General features: G+C 34.6%; 3 protein-coding genes across 4 annotated transcripts; all 3 read left to right on the top strand.

Moving 5' to 3' along the window:
* The first annotated feature begins 1,506 nt into the window (after positions 1-1,506).
* Positions 1,507-5,242, top strand: LOC18050695 (chitin elicitor receptor kinase 1). The gene is made up of 12 exons (XM_024190565.1): positions 1,507-2,152; positions 2,344-2,377; positions 2,524-2,528; positions 2,659-2,826; positions 3,151-3,347; positions 3,498-3,587; positions 3,820-3,913; positions 4,012-4,163; positions 4,277-4,368; positions 4,443-4,581; positions 4,673-4,771; positions 4,861-5,242. The coding sequence occupies exons 1-12, from the start codon at positions 1,522-1,524 to the stop codon at positions 5,023-5,025; spliced, it is 1,866 nt and encodes a 621-aa protein (XP_024046333.1). The 5' UTR covers positions 1,507-1,521; the 3' UTR covers positions 5,026-5,242.
* Positions 5,243-5,410: 168 nt separating this feature from the next.
* LOC18050694 (chitin elicitor receptor kinase 1) lies at positions 5,411-9,570 on the top strand. Of its 2 annotated transcripts, none has more exons than XM_024192042.1 (12): positions 5,411-6,130; positions 6,376-6,409; positions 6,530-6,537; positions 6,657-6,803; positions 7,081-7,289; positions 7,463-7,552; positions 8,043-8,136; positions 8,223-8,374; positions 8,448-8,542; positions 8,662-8,797; positions 8,911-9,009; positions 9,127-9,570. In XM_024192042.1, exons 1-12 carry the CDS (start codon positions 5,521-5,523, stop codon positions 9,289-9,291), a joined length of 1,839 nt encoding a protein of 612 aa, XP_024047810.1. In that variant the 5' UTR covers positions 5,411-5,520; the 3' UTR covers positions 9,292-9,570. The 2 variants fall into 2 exon arrangements, with proteins under 2 accessions (XP_024047810.1, XP_024047811.1); XM_024192043.1 differs by having other exon boundaries at positions 8,448-8,517; positions 9,127-9,270.
* A 3,803-nt stretch (positions 9,571-13,373) lies between these two features.
* LOC18050693 (calcium permeable stress-gated cation channel 1) lies at positions 13,374-20,161 on the top strand. Its single transcript, XM_006449724.2, is given in 12 exon segments — positions 13,374-13,864; positions 14,332-14,835; positions 14,950-15,085; positions 15,723-15,824; positions 16,215-16,334; positions 16,414-16,494; positions 17,343-17,683; positions 17,773-18,018; positions 18,210-18,534; positions 19,211-19,277; positions 19,280-19,443; positions 19,560-20,161. Coding segments are annotated over 11 exon segments (2,313 nt in total). The 5' UTR covers positions 13,374-13,864; positions 14,332-14,362; the 3' UTR covers positions 19,818-20,161.
* Positions 20,162-21,588: the final 1,427 nt, after the last annotated feature.

The following is a 21,588-nucleotide window of genomic DNA, read 5'->3' as shown; positions in this document are numbered from 1 at the left end:
ACACGGGCTGTCAACTTGCCCTAGCTTCATATTACGTATGGGAAGGCTCAAACCTTACGTATATTAGCAACATATTCGGCGAAGAGATAGCTCAGATTCTTCTTTACAACCCAAACATTCCAAACCAAAACACCATCCTTAGCGATACAAGAATCAGCATCCCGTTTTCATGCGACTGCTTAAACGGTGATTTCTTGGGCCACACTTTCACTTACGAGACTCAGTTCGGTGACACCTATGAAAAAGTTGCTAGTTTCGCTTTTGCTAATCTTACTACTGAGGACTGGGTGCGTCGAGTTAACATTTATGAACCCACCAGAATTCCCGACTATGCTTTCATCAACGTCACTGTTAATTGCTCCTGTGGCGATAGACACATCTCCAGAGATTATGGCTTGTTCACCACCTACCCTCTGCGGCCTGCTCAGAATTTGTCCTCCGTCGCGGCCGAGGCCGGTGTTGCACCTCAGCCGCTGCAGAGGTATAATCCCGGAACCAATTTCTCTGCTGGGACTGGTCTTGTTTTTGTGCCGGCAAGAGGTCAGTGTTAATTTTTTAAGACGTTTTGACATTTTGAGCTAGCTTAGTTTAGTTCTTTGATCACCAGCAGTCTGACTAATTAAGATGATATAATGCATCGACCAAGAAGCAAAAAGGGTTTAGATGACTTAGATTGGACGGTCCAATAATTAGATGACTTGAAAATTTTCATCAATCCAATTAGGAGTGGCATATTCCTCTAGCTAATATGAACAAAATTGATGGGAATAAAAATGTAAACAGAACGATTTTCACAAGTAAAATATGATTATACTGAAGTTGGGAGATAAAACAAATAAGGTACGATAACAGATTCAAGAATATTTGTCACTTTTGTAGCATTAATTTGTTGCTTGATAGTTGTTCAAGCATATCGTCTTTAAATTCTTATTCCCTTCCCAACCGTAACACACGCTCTTATTTGTAATTTACGCTTGCACATGAAAATGATCTCTTTCAAATTGACCCCCCCCCGTCTTCATGTGTCCTTGGCAAAGGACGTTGTTGTTTCTTGTTTGACACCGCTGTTGTCACACGTGGGTTCCACTTCTACACACCTTTATCACAGCCTTTAATTCCGCTAAAAAACATTACGTGATGTTTTTCGGAATTGTTAGGGGTGTAATTAGTATTAGTCCAAAAAGGAAATTCGGCCTCAAATATTTGTGGATTCAATTATGGGCCTTTCTTCCTTGGTCCACAATGATACATCCGGAAATTTGGGAGTTAGGACCTGGTCTGCGGTTGAGTCAGTATCGCTAGTCGTCATGAGAACCTCGACGAAGCTTCGGAAATTATTAAATTAAGAATGTTTGCTTCAGCCGTTGACTCAACGTCGACTCCACTAATCTTTGTATTTTATGACTTAGTTAACCTCATGAACACGTCTATCACTCTCCGACATTTATTGCTTCAAGACCCTCCGCGGTCCCCAGAAATTTAACAGCTAAACGGATATTCTTCGAGTGCAAATTTGAAAGAATGAGAGTTTTTGAACTGAAACTGGCGCTGCTTTTGGTGCTTGCTTTCTTTTGTGCGCGTAGAAGAGTGGAAGCAGGAGCAGAGTGTAGCAAAGGTTGTGATCTCGCTTTAGCTTCGTATTATTTATGGAAAGGAGCAAACTTAACATTCATTTCAAAAGTGTTTGATACTACCATCAAGGACATTCTAAGCTTCAACCCACAAATAACTAACAAAGACATAATCCTAGCTGGTACAAGAATTAACGTACCCTTTAGTTGCAACTGCATTCAAAACAAATTTCTTGGTCATAGTTTTTCTTACAAAGTAAAGTCCGGTAACACTTACAAGAGGATCGCTGAGCTAATATATGCCAACCTTACAACTCTTGATTGGCTGAAGAGTTCTAATGCTTATGATGAGAATCATACGCCAGATGTTAGTTCAAGTGTGAATGTTATAGTGAATTGTTCTTGTGGAAGTAAGAGTGTTTCAAAGGATTATGGGTTGTTTCTGACTTACCCACTTAGGCCTGGTGAGAATTTGAGTAGCATTGCCAATGAGTTTGAGCTTTCTTCAGAGTTGTTGCAGAGTTACAATCCCACTTTGGATTCTATCAGTGGGAGTGGTTTGGCTTTTGTTCCTGTTAAAGGTAACTTTGATGCCTTTAGTGACTTTAGGCTTCCCAGTTAATTATGTGCATAATGCAATTTATTTTGTTGATGTTAGTTTGACATTCGTGGTTAAGTTTCTGCACTGTATAAGTACGAAGGCAATTGTTTACTCTCAGGCTTGTGCTTTAAATTGCTTGTGATCAATCTCTCTATGTTTTTCATTTTGCAGACCAAAGTGGAAACTATCCGCCATTAAAGACAAGGTAAGACATGTTACCATTGAAATCTCTCAAATTAACCATGTTAATTGGTATGCATTTTTTTTTCTTTTTCCTCCTTTTTGTTATTGAAATATTTGTTTCGAGATGTCTAATGGTCATATGCTTCTGATGTGCTTTGTATTTTGCAGCACAGGTGATAGGGTTTTGACACTATTGACTATTGCTTCTTGTTTCAAAATTTCTGAGTATGAATGAGGTCTTATGAAAAATCTCCACAGAATAGGTGCTGTCATGAGCTTACACTGTTTTGGCATTTTAAGCAGGGATATCAAGCAGAGCTATCGCTGGCATATCTATAGGAGGAGTTGCCGGTGCTCTATTTTTGGCATTCTGTGTATATGCTGGGGTTTATAGAAGAAAAAAGGTGGTGGAGGCATCATTTCTCCCAGAAGCATCAGAGGATCACTATATTCAGCACGGTAATTCTTTAGGTCGGATGAATTATCCTGCTTTTCTGTCTAAGATACAGTCATAAGAAACGTAAATAAGTTGAGAGGAAAATGTGTTTTACAATATGCTTCTCTTTTTGTTCTCTATAATTTCTAAGCAGAATTTTATCCCATGTAATGAGTATTTTCCCTGAAGTACATCAAAGTATATGGCTACGCTTATAATTTATCCCAAAGAAGTAAATGCATTTGCTTATTTTGTGGGCAGAGTTCTTTCATGCAATGAGGAAGAATTAATGAGTAGTAGTTACTAGATATGTAATTCCTTAGTCTATTGATTAATTGTTGCCTTTGTTGTGGATTTAGGTCCTGCGATAGCCTTGGTGAAAAATTCAGAATCAGCGGCCCTTGTTGCTGCTCCTAGGGTCACGGGGATTACTGTGGACAAATCAGTGGAATTCTCATATGAAGAGCTTGCCAAGGCCACTAACGACTTCAGCATGGCTAACAAGATTGGGCAAGGTGGCTTTGGAGCTGTTTTCTATGCTGAACTAAGAGGCGAGGTTTGTATTTGATTGATTACTGCGTACTTGGGTGTGATAATCATTCTAATATCTATTAGTAATTATCTAACTTTTGTAATTTCTAACTCCAAAAGTCAACCCTTGTGTATGAATTTGGCTGACTCCCCGTTCCCCTAATGGACTATTCAGAAAGCCGCAATCAAGAAGATGGATATGCAAGCATCAAAAGAATTTCTTGCCGAGCTGAAGGTTTTAACACATGTTCATCACTTGAACCTGGTATCTTCCTTTTCTATTGAGACTTTTATTATACATAAAAACTGTGACGTTGTCGAAAGACCTCTCTGACAATTTATGATGAGACAATATGGTCGGTCATATATTCTCTGACTGTAGAAGTAACTTGTATTGTCAACTTGTTAAGATGATCCTTTGAGCTGATATCTTAACCCTCAATCTAACTGTGTTAATTTATGTGTACTCGTACTCGTACGCTAAATATATTATGCAGGTCCGCTTGATAGGATACTGTGTCGAGGGTTCCTTGTTTTTGGTCTATGAGTACATTGAGAATGGCAACCTAAATCAGCATTTGCGTGGATCGGGTGAGCAAGATGATTCATATGCTCTATAGACATCCTATGTTGAATACAATTTGGTGGCAATTATATCTGATGGTTGTATATTGTGTTCCTGCTTGCAGGAAAGGATACACTGACATGGTCAGCTAGGATGCAAATCGCCTTGGATTCGGCTAGAGGACTTGAATATATCCATGAACATACTGTTCCTGTTTACATTCATCGCGACATTAAACCAGCGAACATCTTAATAGACAAGAACTTCCGTGCTAAGGTAAAAAATATGCCTTTCTTTCTCTCTCTATCTCTTGCTCTCTATGTCTCGTCCATCTCTCAATCTTATTACGTTATATATATGTACTCGAACTAAGTTATTTGTGTTGACAGGTTGCTGATTTTGGGTTGGCCAAGCTGACCGAAGTTGGAAGTGCTTCTGTACACACACGTCTCGTTGGTACATTTGGTTACATGCCTCCAGAGTAAGGCCTCGTTCTTTTTGGCTAATTTTGATTCAAAAAAAATGGTTAGACTTGATGTAACATCTGCGATGCAGGTATGCACAATACGGAGAGGTTTCCCCAAAGATAGATGTGTATGCTTTTGGAGTTGTCCTCTATGAACTTATATCCGCTATGGAAGCTGTTGTAAAGACAAATGAAACTATCACCGAATCTACAGGCCTTGTCGCTTTGGTTGTTGTTCTTGCCCTTCATTGATCACCATTACATGTATCGGCCAAATTATTTCAATTAGAACTAAGTTGTGCATGTTGGTTTCTTGCAGTTTGAAGAAGTTCTTCGTCAGCCTGATCCGAGAGAAGATCTTCAGAGACTTGTTGATCCAAGGCTTGGTGACGATTACCCAATCGACTCAGTCAGAAAGGTAGTGTGTAATCTGATCCCAGGATGTAAGTACATATGGACTAATAATCACAGTACTAACTAGCTGCAATTCATTTTTTTTTATCACAGATGGCTCGGCTTGCCAGAGCTTGTACCCAAGAAAATCCTCAACTAAGGCCAAGCATGAGGGCAATTGTTGTTGCTCTTATGACACTGTCATCTTCAACTGAGGATTGGGATATTGGCTCATTCTATGAAAATCAAGGTCTAGACAGTCTAATGTCAGGCAGGTAGCACATTGCTCTCCCATGGAGATGAAGTCCTTTAATAGTTATTTAGCACCGGATTCGTCTCTCAAATGTAGATATACTTGTACCTCACGAAGAACTGTTATAGGATAGTTGATCTTTCTTTGCATGTTGTTAGTTCAAATCTATCTGACAATTCTTTTAAAATCCGTGATTCCTAGTTAATATGATAAAGAATTATATCGAGACCTTACATAAAGACAGAATAAGATTTTTACGTGCACTGCATTACATTTGTAATAATATTATCCAACGGCGTTTACGACCGCTAATTCTTTTTATGACCGTTAATTCTTTTGGTCCTCTTTAAGACTATTCATCTCACAAAGACTCCCGTGTCAAATGAGTAAGCCCCATTAACACGTCTCTCAGACTCTCAAGTCTTCTATGACTCGTCTCCAAAACCCCCCTCGTCGATTGCTAATGCCTAAACATTCTTGGGTTTCTGGCTCCCTTGCAATCTGCTAAAATAAGAAGAAAAATGAGAAATTTTCAACTAAAATTTGCAGTTTTGGTGCCTATTTTCTTGTGGATAAATAGAGCAGAATCAAAGTGCAGCAAAAGTTGTGATTCCTTTGCTTCATACAACGTGTGGAATGGAACAAATATGACATTCATATCAGAAATGTTTGATACTTCCATAGATAATATTCTCAGCTTCAATCCTCAAGTCCCTGACAAAGATATACTTTCAGTTGGTTCAAGAATCAAAGTTCCCTTCAAATGCAATTGCATTAATGGTCAGTTTCTTGCTAACAATTTCTCTTACAAGATAATATCTCATGATACATACGCAAAGGTTGCCGAGACATACTATGCCAACCTTACCACGGTTGATTGGCTGCGAGCTAATAATATATTTCCTGACAATAATATACCTGATGTTAATACAACCATAAATGTTGTTGTGAATTGTTCTTGTGGAGATAAGAAAGTTTCAAAGGATTATGGGCTGTTTTTGACGTATCCGATTGAGCTTGGTGAGAATTTGAGTACCGTTGCTAACATGTCCGGCCTTAGTCCACAGTTATTGCAAAGTTACAACAGGGGTTCGGATTTTAGCAGTGGCTTGGTTTTCATCCCTGAGAAAGGTAATTAATTTTATTCATTTAATGTAAAGTTTTAGCTACCCATTTATTCTTGATTAGTTTGTAGCCATCTTTTGTTTGACGATCATCTGTTTGCAAATTGCATTCTTTGATGTGTTTAAGCATTAAATTACGTTTCCCGGAGATTCTTGAATTGGAATTTAGAGCAGATGGTTTGTTGAATTAATTAGACCCTTATGCGTTTGAACCGGTCATTCTCATTGTATTTTTACCATTCAAATTTGCAGATCAAAGTGGAAAGTATCCGCCGTTACAGTTGAGGTAAGATCTGCACTTTGTTATGCTCTCAAACCATGTTGAATAGTAAAATTTTAATAAAAGAGAAAAAATCTTTAAAAAATGCTCGTTTCAATATGTATGATACATCTTCTGTTTTTGCAGCAGAGATGGTACGGACTTCTTTGAGTATGCCTCACTGCTTCTTATCTGAATTTTCTGTATATGAAGTGAAAAGATGAAATGTCAATTTGATATAGATGATATCATTAGTTCACATTATTATAAGCAGGAATGTCGAGAGCAGTTCTTGCTGGCGTGGTAGTAGGACCAGTTGCTGGGGTTCTATTTCTGGCATTTTTCCTATATACTGGGTTTTGTAAAAAGAAAAAGAAGGGGAAGGACTCATTTCTCCCTGAAGCAACAGAAAATCACCGTGGTAATTCTTTTGGTTTGATGAATAGATGCAATTATTTGTCAAGGTAGAGGCGTCTATTGCTGATTCATTGGTTCTGTTAATTAATTCGGTGTTATAGGACACAAATGATTTTTTGGTTACATCTGCAATTAATGTTATGCTGTCTTTAATGCCAACATGAAGAGTTGTTAACAACTAAGGGTATGTTTGGTTGACAGCAATCTACGGGAATTTCTAAATTGCTAATTTGAAATATGTAATTCCTCACCCCAATGATTAATTTTGGCTCATCTTGTAGCTTTAGGTCCGGTAAGTACTTCGGGAAAAAGTAGAACTTCAGAATCAGTTGCTCTAGTTGCTTCTCCTGGGCTTGCAACTATTAGTGTAGACAAATCAGTGGAATTCTCATATGAGGAGCTTGCCAGGGCTACCAATGATTTCAGCATGGCTAATAAGATAGGACAAGGTGGCTTTGGAGCTGTGTACTATGCAGAACTAAGGGATGAGGTTTGTAGTTTGAGGTCAATTTGAATTTAGTTCGTATCTGATACAATATTGGTCTCAACTCCCGATATACCAGGGTTATTTTAAAGTAGCCGTATTCTTAGTTTCGATGTTTTTGCCACCAAAACGAGTCTTGATGATGACTTGACTCTCTCTTTGCCTCCACTGCCATTCAGAAAGCTGCAATCAAGAAGATGGATATGCAAGCATCAAAAGAATTTCGTGCTGAACTGAAGGTTTTAACACATGTTCACCACTTGAACCTGGTATCATACTTTCCTTACTGTAGACTTCTAGTTGAAAACTTGCTTTCCTGATATGACAGAATTATTGGTGCAATTGCTCTCAGAGATATAAACTCATTAGTAAGTTTATCAATGTATGGCTGTTTCATGGAGAAATGCTCTCAATCGGTCAAGTTACAAAATACTTGCCTACAGAAATTTAGATCCCTCAATCACTGTATAAACTGAACATCTTCAGTTGTCAAGAGCTAACAACAGTTGTTTCTTGACCTCTTTGCCTAAAGCTTCTCCGGATGGCTTTTTTTTTTTTTTGTAATAAATAAACTTGCTAGGTGGAAAATGGCTTGGAACTTATGACACCGTTATAACAATTTGGTTGGGATTCTTTCCATCTGCTTTACTCTGGTTGTATAACTTTCAAGTTTATGATTGCAGAGATGATCCTTATAATGCATATGCTGCTCGCTAATCGCTGAGTTTATAGTTCTCATATGTAATATGCATAATGCAGGTTCGCTTAATAGGATACTGTTTTGAAGGTTCACTGTGTGTGGTATATGAGTTCATTGAGAACGGCAATCTGAGCCAACATTTGCGTGGATCTGGTGAGAATTAAAGCTGATTCATTAGGCATCCTACATGCACTTCTATCAATTAAACCTTATGTTTGTATATTGTGTTCTGTTTTCAGGAAGGGACCCCTTAGCATGGTCAACTCGTTTGCAAATTGCCTTAGATTCAGCAAGAGGACTCGAGTATATCCATGAGCATACAGTTCCTGTTTACATCCATCGTGATATTAAATCAGCAAACATTTTAATAGACAAAAACTTCCGCGCAAAGGTAGAAAAGAGTTCATGCTGTGAATATACTGATCTCTTAAGTTCTTCTATTTTATTGACTAATACTTTTACAGGTTGCAGATTTTGGGTTAACTAAACTGACTGAATTTGGAAATGCTTCATTCTACACTAGTGGTCTTCGAGGTACATTTGGGTACTTGCCGCCAGAGTAAGATCCTTTTTCCATTTTCCTTGGCAATATTTTTTTTTATTTTTTTTCAAAAGTTGTTTTCTTATTTTACTTAAACCTATACAAAAACCTTGCTCATGAGCACTTCCTGTGTGCAGGGCTGTTTCTGGTAATGTTTCCCCCAAGACAGATGTATTTGCATTTGGAGTTGTCCTCTACGAACTTATATCCGCCAAGCAAGCTATTGTTACAACAAATGAAACAATCACTCAGTCTAAAGGACTTGTTGCTTTGGTTGTTTTTTTTTTTTTTTTTTTTTTTGCCCTTCACTGTATATGATACACACATGCATTCCTGAAATTATTTCATCTATAACTAATTAGGTTGCACATGCTGCTTTGTTCCAGTTTGAAGAAGTTCTCAGACAGCCGGCTCCAAGAGAAAATCTTCACAAACTTGTTGATCCTAGGCTTGGTGATAATTGCCCACTGGACTCGGTCATCAAGGTAACAACATATTAACATTTTCATAACAAAATATACGCATCTATGGAATATGGACTTAGAGGATTAATATCGCTCTTGATCACTCATAAGCTGCATTAATTGCTGTTTTGGTTACAGATGGCTCAGCTTGCCAGAGCCTGTACAGAAGAAGATCCTCAACTAAGGCCAAGCATGAGAAAAGTTGTGGTTGCTCTAACAACACTTTCATCTTCAACCGAGGATTGGGATATTGGCTCATTGTATGAAAACCCCACTCTGGTCAATCTAATGTCGGGAAGGTAGCATTTTCAGCTGCAGTGTGTACAACTGATGCCTTCACAACTGCTACTATAAGCAAAAAAAGAGCGTGGTTGCATGCCTCCAATTTGTATGACATTATATATATATATATCCTCCCATAGATAATAAGTTGATTTAATCGATGTTAGGTGGGTAATTATAGAAGAAACTAGAACGGTAGGTGAACAAGAACAAATTTCATGTTACATCATGATAATGCTGGAGGCCATACTCATACATTATGCTGGCCAGCCACGGGAAGAAATAAAAAATAAAAAAGGAACAGTCTGCAATGTTTTGTTGCTAAAATAGTGTAGCACTGAATAAGCTGTTTCTACAGAGCTTTTTGCTAAAATAAATACGAACTTTATGTCCTTAATTTTATATTTTTAAGTAAACACATGCATTAGGTAAAATTTTAAGATTAGTCATAAATCTAAACTTGTAAGCTTGTTATGGAGCTTCTACGGAGTTGCTATTGCCTTGATCTAACTTCTGAATCTTGCTTCCTTCACCTCAGCTCAAGATTTAGCTTTTACTCAAATTCATTGCACACTTACACGTGGGAGAGAAAAGAGAGAGAAGTGCACTATACTCATGCCACAAATCTGTAAACAGTGAACTTCTAATGGGTTGAAGTCACTTAAATATTGTGGCTGAGTGTAGGGGCCTCTCATGTGTTAATACAAAATTACTTATCTCATTATAAGCTAAAATAACTCAATTAAGGATTATACTTGTCTATAATATACTACTATATATAAGGTATGACGAAATCAAACTTATTAACATAATATTTGATAACTTAATAAATAAGCTTGTCAAAATTACTCTTTAATATTTTACATTAGTCACCTATTAATTCGGTAAAATATAAAAAACAATTATAATAATTTATGCCAATCCACAAATAACATTTTTTTCCCAAATAGTTATCCATAGCAACCTTTTCCTATATTAACTCAATATCGTATATCTAAAACCATAACCACCAGTCCACCACTCTTGTTTTTTTAAAACATTTTTGTCATGAAAAATGAAATTTTCATAGCATGTTGAAGATGGGTTATCTCCTAGTATAACAAATTCGAAACAGGTCCAGTCGGGGACTCGGGGGCAGCATGTGATTACTAGTTTAATATATCATTTTATTTTGATTGTGACTGAATATTTAATTGGGGGTCTAATTGCACTTTTGTGAATATGTCAAGAGACTTCAGCATTTAAACGCATTCGCGGACAAAAACGCCACTACCTACTTATGCAATAGGATCAAAAATGGAAATGGTCATAATTGCCACAGGCCCTAAAAATCTTCACAAAGTCAACAAAAAGTTGCCATTTATCCAATTAAATTCTAAGAGTCAGTTCTTTGAACTAGAAGTTGGATATTGGAATTGAGAAGATAAGATTTTGGTAATGGATTCTGTCTAATCTTTGAATTAATACATGATCATCTTCTTTTAATATGTTGGTGGCCGGTGGAGAAGAACAAACTTGTGAAGGCGAGCCAATCGACTCTTGGCATGAGCACATCATCGTGTGAAACCATTAAAATCCAATATTTGCCCATGCTTTCATATCTGGCTTTGATTAAATGTGGTACTTAAAGAGTCGATCAATACACGCGCAATTTGGACCATAGATGAGAAGCAAAGAAATCTAAAGGTGCATGGTAATTTATATTGCCAACTACTCAAGCAATTGAAATTCAAGGGTCCATTCTTCAAAAAAAAAAAATAATAATAATAATAAAATGGCTAACACATTCAATTTGTCACGGAGCACATCGTTTTAGCATAAAACACCAAGTTATTGCACAAATAGATGATAAAACATTGAAACATGTTGCGCAGTCCTTTTAAAAAAAAAAGTTGCTTAAATACTATTTGTTTCGGATTTTGAGTTGTGGATTTGATAGTTAATTACATCCGTAACTTATATTAATTTAAAATATATTTTATTTTTTTATAATTCAATTATTGCTTGTCAAATAATTAGGGATAAAAAAAAATTACTTTTATGAATAAGGAAAAGTTACACACTAGCCGATGAATGAATGGTCAGAATGACAGTAGATTTTAGCAAATGACAATAATGACAATATTTTACTAATAATTATTTATTGAGTATCAATTATAGGCATAATCCATTTGTGAAGCCTCTGTTACATCAACCGTACCAATGCTAGCTTATAGTCCAATTTAGTCCATCAATTATATCTAAAATAAAAAAATCAGGGCCGGTCCGGTCCAACTGGGTCCGTGCTGTCATATCCCAATTCATCCGCGCAGCCAACGCTGTATCCACGCGGTGCGTCAAATCCTCACTTTTTCCATCAATGACGACCTTCCACACCCTCACATCATGCAATAAAATCTGCTCGTGTAGTACACGCTCTCTTACTTTGCGTATGATAGAAGTTTATCTCTAACGGCCAAATCCAGAAAACCCAAGAAAAGTAGCCGTTGCGAGTCCGGATTCCCACGTGGACGCTTGCCGACACAGCAGGCAGGCTACTATTATCTAAATGGCTCGTCGCTTAATTTACACCAAAAGGAACCAAATTGACGAACCTTTCAATTCGTTGTGTTCAGCCACGAAAACGACACGGCATGTTAAAGCGTAATAACATCTAGATCCCTTATTTTTATAGATATTACAAAAAATACCAATTTTCTAATTTTCTAATACAGTGATTACCTTCATTTGACATCCTTCTATTGCAGCATACAGCCATTACTTTTCTTTCTTTTATAAATTATATTACACTTGAAGGTTTATCAAAAGTCTAAATTTATATAATTTTAACCTAGTTTGAAAGGTATGATTTTACTGGAATAACATTTAGTATTAGATTAAATTGAATTAAAACGGATTAGATTAGATTACGTATAGTTTTATTTATTTTTTTAGTAATTGGTATAATATAGAACATGACTATGTTAAACGTAACTTAATAAAGATAAATAACCATTAAAATAGTATAATTATTTTAAATTATATTATTAATCATTGAATTTAATAATAGATATTATTATAAATAAATAATTTTAATTTAATGAAGATAAATAACCGCTTAAATAGTATAATTATTGTAAATTATATTGCAATTCTTGAAATACTGTTGTAAATAAATTTCCAATTAAAATTTTGATATTTAATGTAATACAAAATTATAGTTTAAGTAAATTATGAAATTAATTTTTTAATTTAATTTATGTGAATAATGATTTAAATAAAAAGAAAAACAGTGATAAGAAGAATCTTATCTACCTGCACCCAAATTGAAATGAGGATTTATAGTCCCACTACTTTTGAACTAGGATTTGGATTAATTAGTTATTGTTGACAGCCAAACATGTGCCACAATTGGATTTATTTGTTTTGTCCCAAAAAAGTAGTCCAATCTTACCTATAATTCTAGCATCCAAATATGGTCTAGAGGTTTATCAAGTATTTTCAATTACAACATAATCCAAATATTCATTAAGAAATATAATTTAAAAATCTAATCAAATAATGGCGAGATCTATCCATATATATAATGAATATATATGGAAAAATAAATAAGTATCAACAAGAAGACGTAAACAGTTTAGCCCTTTTTCTTATTTGATCAAAACCTTTTGGGGCTTCATTAGTTTAAATAACAAAATTATAAGTAAGAGATTTGTGTGAAAAAAAATTAAAGAATTTGAAGAATTATATGAAAATAAAAGAAAAACATAGAAGTATTTGTACATTTCATCATAATCTTAAGAAAAACATAGAAATCTTTGTACTTTTTATTGTAATCCGTAAGACAAATTTGGCACTTTTGTATAAAAAAAAAAAAGAAAGATAAATAACATCCTTAATTCACCAATATGGGATAGGTAATAGGTTAGGATATGAAATAAATTTTTATTTCACGGCGTTAAAAGAACGTTTATTAAAAAAAACTGGTTATTCATAGAAATAGAACATAACGAGTAACAGCAGGGACTTCTGTGTGAGATTAGGCAAATAATATCTTTACTTATGATTTTTGCCTGTGGAATGCGCGGATGTATGTGTGTGTATAATTATAAATGCCCGAGCCCCGAAGCGAAAAATGAAACGTAAAAATCAAGGCTTATTAAATAAAATCCGAAACCGAATGACCCCAGACACGACAGTAGTGAGTAGCCTCTGCTTTCTCTTGATAATTTTAATGATATCCACCAGAAAATCTTCTCTCTTATTTCGCTCTGTAAATTCACTTTCCAAATTTATTTGACACAACGACTAGAAATTCTGGTTTGTTGAGGCTTGTGTTTGATTTGTTCACTTATTTTCATCACTTGAGTTTTGTGGAAGCTTGCCTTGTACATTTTACTTACCCTCGGAAGCAGGTTCAAGAATGTTCTTAGCTTGGATTGAGTTTCTAAGCAATCCAAACACTCCTTAATAATTCAACTTCAGATCCAATAAATCTTATAGGTTTTGCGTTTGCTTTTCTTCCTCTCGCGCTAATGAATCGGTACTCTACTTGTTTCTGTTTTTGAGGATTGGTGATTCGCTTTGAAGATAGATACACAATTTCGCATAGAAGGTATGAACTTTTCTTTTTCTTGGAGCAGCGGCTGGTTTTATTTTTGGTTTGTCCTCCTTTATTATTGTTATTTTTTTCTATTTATTATTGTTCGTATGATTGAAGCTTAGTAAGCAAAAGACTAGTTTTGAGAATATTAAGTGGTATTTTAGGAAACAAAAAAAATTTGGAAATTGCTTTAGTTATAGTGTAACACAAGTCTCTGGTAGAGGATTTGTGCTGTTTTTATTCAAAACTTTCTACTTTCACTAATATTTCGGCCGATTTAAGTTTAAGTTTTGCGCCCTAAAGATAAATCTGTCTTGTTCTTAATTTGATTAAGATTGTATTGGTTAATATAGTTGAAGTTTTTATTTTTAGTAATTTTTTTTTTCAGTTTGATTTTGAATACTACTTGTAATTTTCATTTGGTTAAGATTTTCCTTCTTTCTCTTAAAGGATATTTTTCTTCTTGATCAATTTTTTAGGGAGAAAGCAATTGTTGTCGGAGATTTATAAATGGCGACGCTTGCGGACATCGGGGTTTCAGCAGCTCTTAATATTCTCGGTGCCTTTGTTTTCTTAATAGCATTTGCAATATTAAGACTTCAACCATTCAATGATAGGGTATACTTTCCGAAATGGTACCTTAAGGGTTTAAGAGATAGTCCTACTCATGGAGGAGCTTTTGTGCGGAAGTTTGTCAATTTGGACTTTAGATCATATATAAGGTTCTTGAATTGGATGCCTGAGGCATTGAAAATGCCGGAACCAGAGCTTATTGAGCATGCAGGATTGGATTCTGCTGTCTACTTGCGCATTTACTTGATAGGACTTAAGATTTTTGTTCCTATAGCATTGGTTGCATGGTCTGTTTTGGTACCCGTTAACTGGACAAATGACACATTAGATGTAGCCATCAAGATATCGAATGTAACTGCGAGTGACATTGATAAGCTCTCGATTTCAAATGTCCCACTTAAATCACAAAGGTATGAGACCTTAGTCACTTTTTTATTTTTTTTTATTTTTTGGCTCTTGACTTATTGTCTTTAAATGACAATGAACCCAGGCCTTTGCCATGACATTTTGTTCCTGGACTGCAGGTTTTGGACTCATGTTGTGATGGCTTATGCCTTTACCTTTTGGACATGTTATGTGTTGCTAAAGGAGTATGAGAAAGTTGCTAATTTGCGGTTGCAATTTGTTGCTTCAGAAAAACGTCGCCCAGATCAATTTACAGTAAGTTCTTTTCTTTGCTTTAAATTAGTTTGATTTGTAATTCTTTTTCCAAATATCTTTGAGAATTTTATTATGTATTTGTTAATGAAAAATGAGGCTTTTAAATAATTGTTCAAAGTGAGGCTCAAGTTTTATACTGGTGGATAATTCTTACTTGTTGCCAATTTGGAACTAGTTAAGTTGGTAACATGATAAAGAAAATTTGAGAAAATGGAAGTGTTGGTCTTTCTGTCCTTCAAGTTTTCTTTGTTGTTCTAGAAAGAATCTGTCAACACACATACCATCTGCATCAGGCAATTTGATTATATGACTTTACTTACTAGTATACACTTGGAACTAGTTACATTGGTAACATGATGACATAAACTTGAAAATGTTAGTAACGGACTTTCTACCGTACAAGTTTTCTTTATTGTGCTAGAAAGCATGTGTCAATCTGCAAACCATCTGCATCAGGGAATATGATTCTATGTCTTTGTAGCCAAAACTGAAAGTCTTGTGGCATACCATAATAATTAATAACATCTATGTTGTCTGTGGTAAAAGAATTGGACCGTACTTGCATTTTATTTAAGATGCTTTTTATATATCATACTTCAATACCAATGTTGTATGATGGAATCTTATTGTTCTACAGGTCCTTGTTAGGAATGTTCCTCCAGATCCAGATGAATCTGTTAGTGAGCTTGTGGAGCATTTCTTTTTGGTGAACCACCCTAATCACTATCTAACGCATCAGGTTGATTTCTGTTAAATCTGACTCTTTATATTAATATTCCTTGGTTGGAGAGGGTTGGTTTTTAATGTCATGGAATCTGATTATTTCAAGAAATTCATTAACGTAAAAGAATTTATTGTTGACATTAGAGGTCCATATTGAGTTTATGGCTACAAAATGGGATGTAGTTCATTGCGCTTCCTCCTAGTGTGAGAAGTATTTGATCCAAATCTGTTGTGCAATTACTTAAAATTTAACATGGTCCAGCTACCTCGACCACATATTTGAAAGATATTCTGCATTTTGATTGTTTGATATAGTAAGGCACATGTTTTACAAGTGATATATATTTTAGGGAATCATTCCATTATTGTTGTTCAATATTGAGTTTGTTGAAAAAACTTTTTGCAGGTGGTTGTCAATGCAAACAAACTTGCAAAATTGGTGAAGAAGAAGAAAAAATTGCAGAATTGGCTTGACTACTACCAACTTAAACACTCTAGAAATAATTCTAAGAGGCCGATGATGAAGGTAATGAACTTGATATGTCATTTTGTAATCTTTTAATTTTGTGATTGTCATTAATAACTTTGTAATTTTTCTTTGCCAGACTGGTTTTCTTGGGCTTTGGGGAGAAAAAGTGGACGGTATTGATTATCACATATCTGAAATTGAAAAATTGTCAAAAGAAGTGAGTATCCTTGCTGCATTGTTTTCTATATTGCTTTTGTAGGTGATGTTTTCTTAATTTGTAAACAGCTTTGATGTGACTGGCGTAGCGGCATTATTCTCAAGCCTAGTCATGGTAGCTTGTTTGGAAACATATAAATTGTATTCTCTTTAGCATTTGTAACTTTTGTCTGTAACACATCATTTTAAGCTGTTTCAATGTTTAATTGTATTGTACTTTAAAAGAAAGTATATTTGCCTTTAAATATAGCACTTACACAACTAATTGGAAGGATTGACGATCCTGAAAATTTTGGTTAAACTGCTGAACATATTTTTTTGTGTCATTTGAATAACTGGCTGAGCCGTATAGCATTGTGTTTCTCGCTGCTTGGCTCGTTCTCCATCATCTATAAAACTGTTTGCTGGTAAACATTTGAGTGAATAGATATATCGTTTTTCTCCCTTTCTGTGGTGTCGGGAATGTTTTGGGTTAAACTCTGACATTTCTTGTAGTTTTTTAACTGTAGGATAGTCTTTCTGTAGTCTAAGAATAGTGATGGATATATGAATTTAGTTTGGTGTATAACTATATTTCTCATTTGTAATAATTAGAAGGGGAAAATGTTTATTTAATACTAAAGACATTGTCTGGGACGTTCATTGTGACTGATATTTGAAGGCTTCATGCATGTTATGTAAGGGAGTTGATAAAGTGATTTGAAAATTTGTATGCTTTGCTTTACTTAAATAAGCCATATATTTCCCTCTCTTTTTTTTTTTTTTTTAACACAATTCTATTTATATGTATATTATTTTGCCATTATAAGTTATTTCTAAGAAGAAATGCATCAATTTGATGGTGTTCAGATAGCTGAAGAGCGAGAAAGGGTTGTCAGTGATCCTAAGGCAATCATGCCAGCGGCATTTGTTTCCTTCAATTCTAGATGGGGTGCTGCTGTTTGTGCACAAACTCAACAAACCAGAAATCCTACTTTGTGGTTGACTGAGTGGGCTTCTGAGCCGCGTGATGTTTATTGGCAAAACCTAGCAATCCCATATGTTTCACTTTCAGTTCGGAGGCTAATCATGGGTGTTGCTTTCTTTTTTCTTACCTTCTTTTTCATGATTCCTATTGCAATTGTACAATCTTTTGCAAGCATTGAGGGAATCGAGAAAGCAGTACCATTTCTGAGACCTGTAATCGAAGCGTAAGTTTCTGTTATCCTCAAACCCTCTTCAGTTGGCATCCAAATTGCATAACCATAGCTTACTGATTTAAATTTTACTTGTAACTCAGCAAATTTATCAAGTCGGTCATCCAAGGTTTTCTACCTGGAATTGCTTTGAAGCTATTTCTCATCTTTCTTCCAACGATATTGATGATCATGTCTAAATTTGAAGGCTTTATATCTCTATCTTCTCTTGAACGGAGAGCAGCTACTAGATATTATCTTTTCAATTTCGTGAACGTGTTCCTTGGGAGCATAATCGCTGGATCTGCATTTGAACAGCTGAATTCCTTTCTTAAGCAGTCGGCAAATGAGTATGTTGTACCTGACTGATCATCAGCTTCTCATTTCAGCATTGTTTAATTATTTTCAGCAAACTTATAGGCCCTTTGTCCAGTAAGGGTGGCATTACTTCTTTCTGAGATGTGATTGGATTTTGTATTCCTCATCCAATTTTGTTATCTTTAGTTTTCTTGACATTTAACTTTTCTCTCTCTTATGACAGTATTCCCAAGACAATTGGTATAGCTATACCAAAGAAAGCAACTTTCTTCATAACTTATATAATGGTCGATGGATGGGCTGGTATAGCTGCAGAGATTTTGATGTTGAAACCACTCATAATCTTCCACCTTAAGAATTTCTTCTTGGTGAAGACTGAAAAGGACAGAGAGGAAGCAATGGATCCAGGAAGTCTTGGTTTTAACATTGGAGAACCTCGAATACAGTTTTACTTTCTTCTAGGCCTTGTGTATGCCACAGTGACACCCCTCTTGCTTCCTTTCATAATAGTTTTCTTTGCGCTGGCTTACGTTGTTTTCCGTCATCAGGTAAAGAGTCAATTCTTTGATTATACAATGTTCAATCTAATTGATAATTTAAAATGTGCATGTAGGAAGGGCCTTGCCAATCAAATTAGGAAAACCCAATATTTTAGTTCGGTTCAACCTAGTAGATGAAGGCCAAAAGTTTCAATCTTTATTGCAAATACTGTTGGGACATGCCAATGTCATGATTTTAGAATTTTCTTGCAGGCAGTAAAGCATTATTTTTAGAAAGATTTCTTTTTGTTGACTCAACTGTATGTTTTTCTCTTAACTGTGTGCTTTTTCTTCCTGATATTTGGTTGTGTATGTTAATCTTTTTTATTTTATTTATTGTATTAAAAATGGAGATTATAAACGTTTACAACCAACGGTATGAGTAAAGCATTATTTTTAGAAAGATTTCTTTTTGTTGACTCAACTGTATGTTTTTCTCTTAACTGTGTGCTTTTTCTTCCTGATATTTGGTTGTGTATGTTAATCTTTTTTATATTATTTATTGTATTAAAAATGGAGATTATAAACGTTTACAACCAACTGTATGAGTAAAGCATTATTTTTAGAAAGATTTCTTTTTGTTGACTCAACTGTATGTTTTTCTCTTAACTGTGTGCTTTTTCTTCCTGATATTTGGTTGTGTATGTTAATCTTTTTTATTTTATTTATTGTATTAAAAATGTAGATTATAAACGTTTACAACCAACGGTATGAGAGTGCAGCAGCATTTTGGCCGGATGTCCATAGACGTATTATAGCTCATTGATTATATCACAGTTGCTTCTTATGGGGTTGTTGAGTACAAAGAAAGCTGCTCTGTCAACACCATTTCTCATTGCTCTTCCTGTGCTGACAATTTGGTTCCATTATTTCTCAAAAGACCGCTATGAATCTGCATTTGTTAAATACCCATTACAGGTTTGTTAGTGCTTGACATCTTGAAAATTTCTCTCCACATTTGTTTCTGTTGATGACTGACCAAGATTACCTAGACAACTGTTCCTGACTTGGTTTTCTTCTGTTATGATTTTCAGGAAGCAATGATGAAAGACACCTTGGAGCGTGCTAGGGAACCAAACCTTAACTTGAAAGGTTATCTTCGAAATGCATATATTCATCCCGTCTTTAAAGGTGAAGATGATGATGATGCGCTTTTCGAAAAGGAGGAAAATGAAAATGTGTTAGTCCTCACGAAACGCCAATCACGAAGAAACACACCAGTGCCCAGCAAAATGAGTGGTGCATCCTCACCGTCCTTGCCTGAGGTTGTTCAGGAAGATCCAGAGCCTTGACTAGGTATAAGACTTGTACTCGCATCTCAGTCTCTGCACATAGTGTTAATGAAGGGTGGTGGCTGTAAATTATTTGAGCGAGAAGATTGCAGTTTATATTGTTGTATAGACAGAGAGGCCGAGCGCCAGTTGAACTCGGTCTACATAACTTCAACCAAGAAGCAACTTCTGGATTTTGCAGCAGACGGGGAAAATGTTAGAAAAGTAGATTGTGTTAATGTTGTGAGCTGGGCAATTATTTTGATTTGTTTGTATATGAAAGGGCATGCATGCTTAACACTGCGCTCAAAGAATCCTTTCCAATTTCATATATCTTTGTAAGTTATTCAATTGCTGTTTTTTCTTTTTTTCTTTTTAAGCATTTTATTCCAAATAGAGTCTAAATTATTATAATTATAGTGTAATCCCCAGTTTTATAGTGCGGATAACTTGAAAATCTGTATAGAATAACCTTGCCCGTAAATGTTGAAATTAATTTGCTTTGGTGATTGTTAATACAAATACACAGTTATATTGCATTAATCACGAACGATTACGGGTCATTTTGAAATTATTTTTGGGAGGTTTAAAAGTGATTTTAAAAAATTAAAAGTTAATTTTGGTATTTGTTAATTTTTTAAAATTGTTTTTGACAATAATTTTATACTACAACAAATTTTTACAAAAAAAAAAAGAAAGGGTTTGATTATAAGAATCACTATATATATATCTTTAAATATATTATAAAAATCTGAAATTATCTTTATTAATTAGACAAAAAAATCATTAATTTTAAATAGATTATTATAATAAAATAAAATGATTAATATAAAATATTTATTTTAAATATAATTTTTATGCATAAACAATTAAAATATTTTACATACGTGTTTATAAATGTGTAAATAAATTTTATTTAACATTATGTCCACTTCAATCATTTATTTTTTTACAACTGTTAATAGTAAGTTTTTACCAAAGGGTTATTATTAACCAAATAAATTTGACTACTCTTAAAACTCGTAAGTCATAGCACTTTTAAAAATAATAAAAATTACCAAACATTTAATTGATTTTCTTCACAACTGAGTATTTATATAGTATAGCCAACGACAATTATTTTAAAAACTAACAGTATTACAAACTTGCCCTAAGATAGATCATGATTAATAATTGAGTAATACAACACATATATAGTTAAGAATACATAATCGACGTCTCAAATGATACGATTTTGTTAGCCTAAATGGCTATACATAATGTAATTTTGATGATAACAAATATGTGCCTTCAGTAAATTTAATAAATATTGTATTTCATATTTTCACTAGATTTTAAAGGCTAATATTTATGCAAGTGAAATCAAGTTCAAGACATTCAATGGATAACGGCGAAATCAAGAATAAAGTTTAGACCTCAACGGATAAATTATTGTGATAAATTCTTGTAAAGTCAGTATGATTTAATTGATGCATGATTTAGCATTTGAGAAGCTCAAAAGATTAATTTAAATAATTATTTTTCATAAGCTAAAAAGTTTTATATTTATAAGATAGAGTATTTTGTGGATTTGAGTAATTTGCACTTAAATGAAAAGTTTTGCAATCTTTGAATTTAATAAGCATTATTTTGAATTCCGGAGTTGGACTTTTTTGAAAATATTTAAAATGTTTTGGGTCATATCATAATTTATAAAAGTTTGAGGATCCAAATATAATCCAAACATTTGAAATCCAAAATTGAACCTAGAGTGAGCGCCTAACCGCATGAGGCTAGCGGCTTGAGAACTTTT

This window comes from Citrus clementina, unplaced genomic scaffold (assembly GCF_000493195.1).
Source record: "Citrus clementina cultivar Clemenules unplaced genomic scaffold, Citrus_clementina_v1.0 scaffold_2, whole genome shotgun sequence".
Classification (NCBI taxonomy): Eukaryota; Viridiplantae; Streptophyta; class Magnoliopsida; order Sapindales; family Rutaceae; genus Citrus; species Citrus x clementina.
The sequence above is the reverse complement of the archived record's forward strand: the minus strand, read 5'-3'. Positions and strand labels throughout refer to the sequence as shown.

Coding starts and splice junctions, on each gene's coding strand:
- LOC18050695 (XM_024190565.1), top strand. CDS start 1,522: ATGAGAGTTTTTGAACTGAAACTGGCGCTGCTTTTGGTGCTTGCTTTC. Junction 2,827..3,150: donor TCAGCACGGTAATTCTTTAG/GTCGGATGAATT, acceptor TTGTGGATTTAG/GTCCTGCGATAGCCTTGGTG. Junction 3,588..3,819: donor ATGTTCATCACTTGAACCTG/GTATCTTCCTTT, acceptor TATATTATGCAG/GTCCGCTTGATAGGATACTG.
- LOC18050694 (XM_024192042.1), top strand. CDS start 5,521: ATGAGAAATTTTCAACTAAAATTTGCAGTTTTGGTGCCTATTTTCTTG. Junction 7,553..8,042: donor ATGTTCACCACTTGAACCTG/GTATCATACTTT, acceptor TGCATAATGCAG/GTTCGCTTAATAGGATACTG. Junction 9,010..9,126: donor CACTGGACTCGGTCATCAAG/GTAACAACATAT, acceptor TTTTGGTTACAG/ATGGCTCAGCTTGCCAGAGC.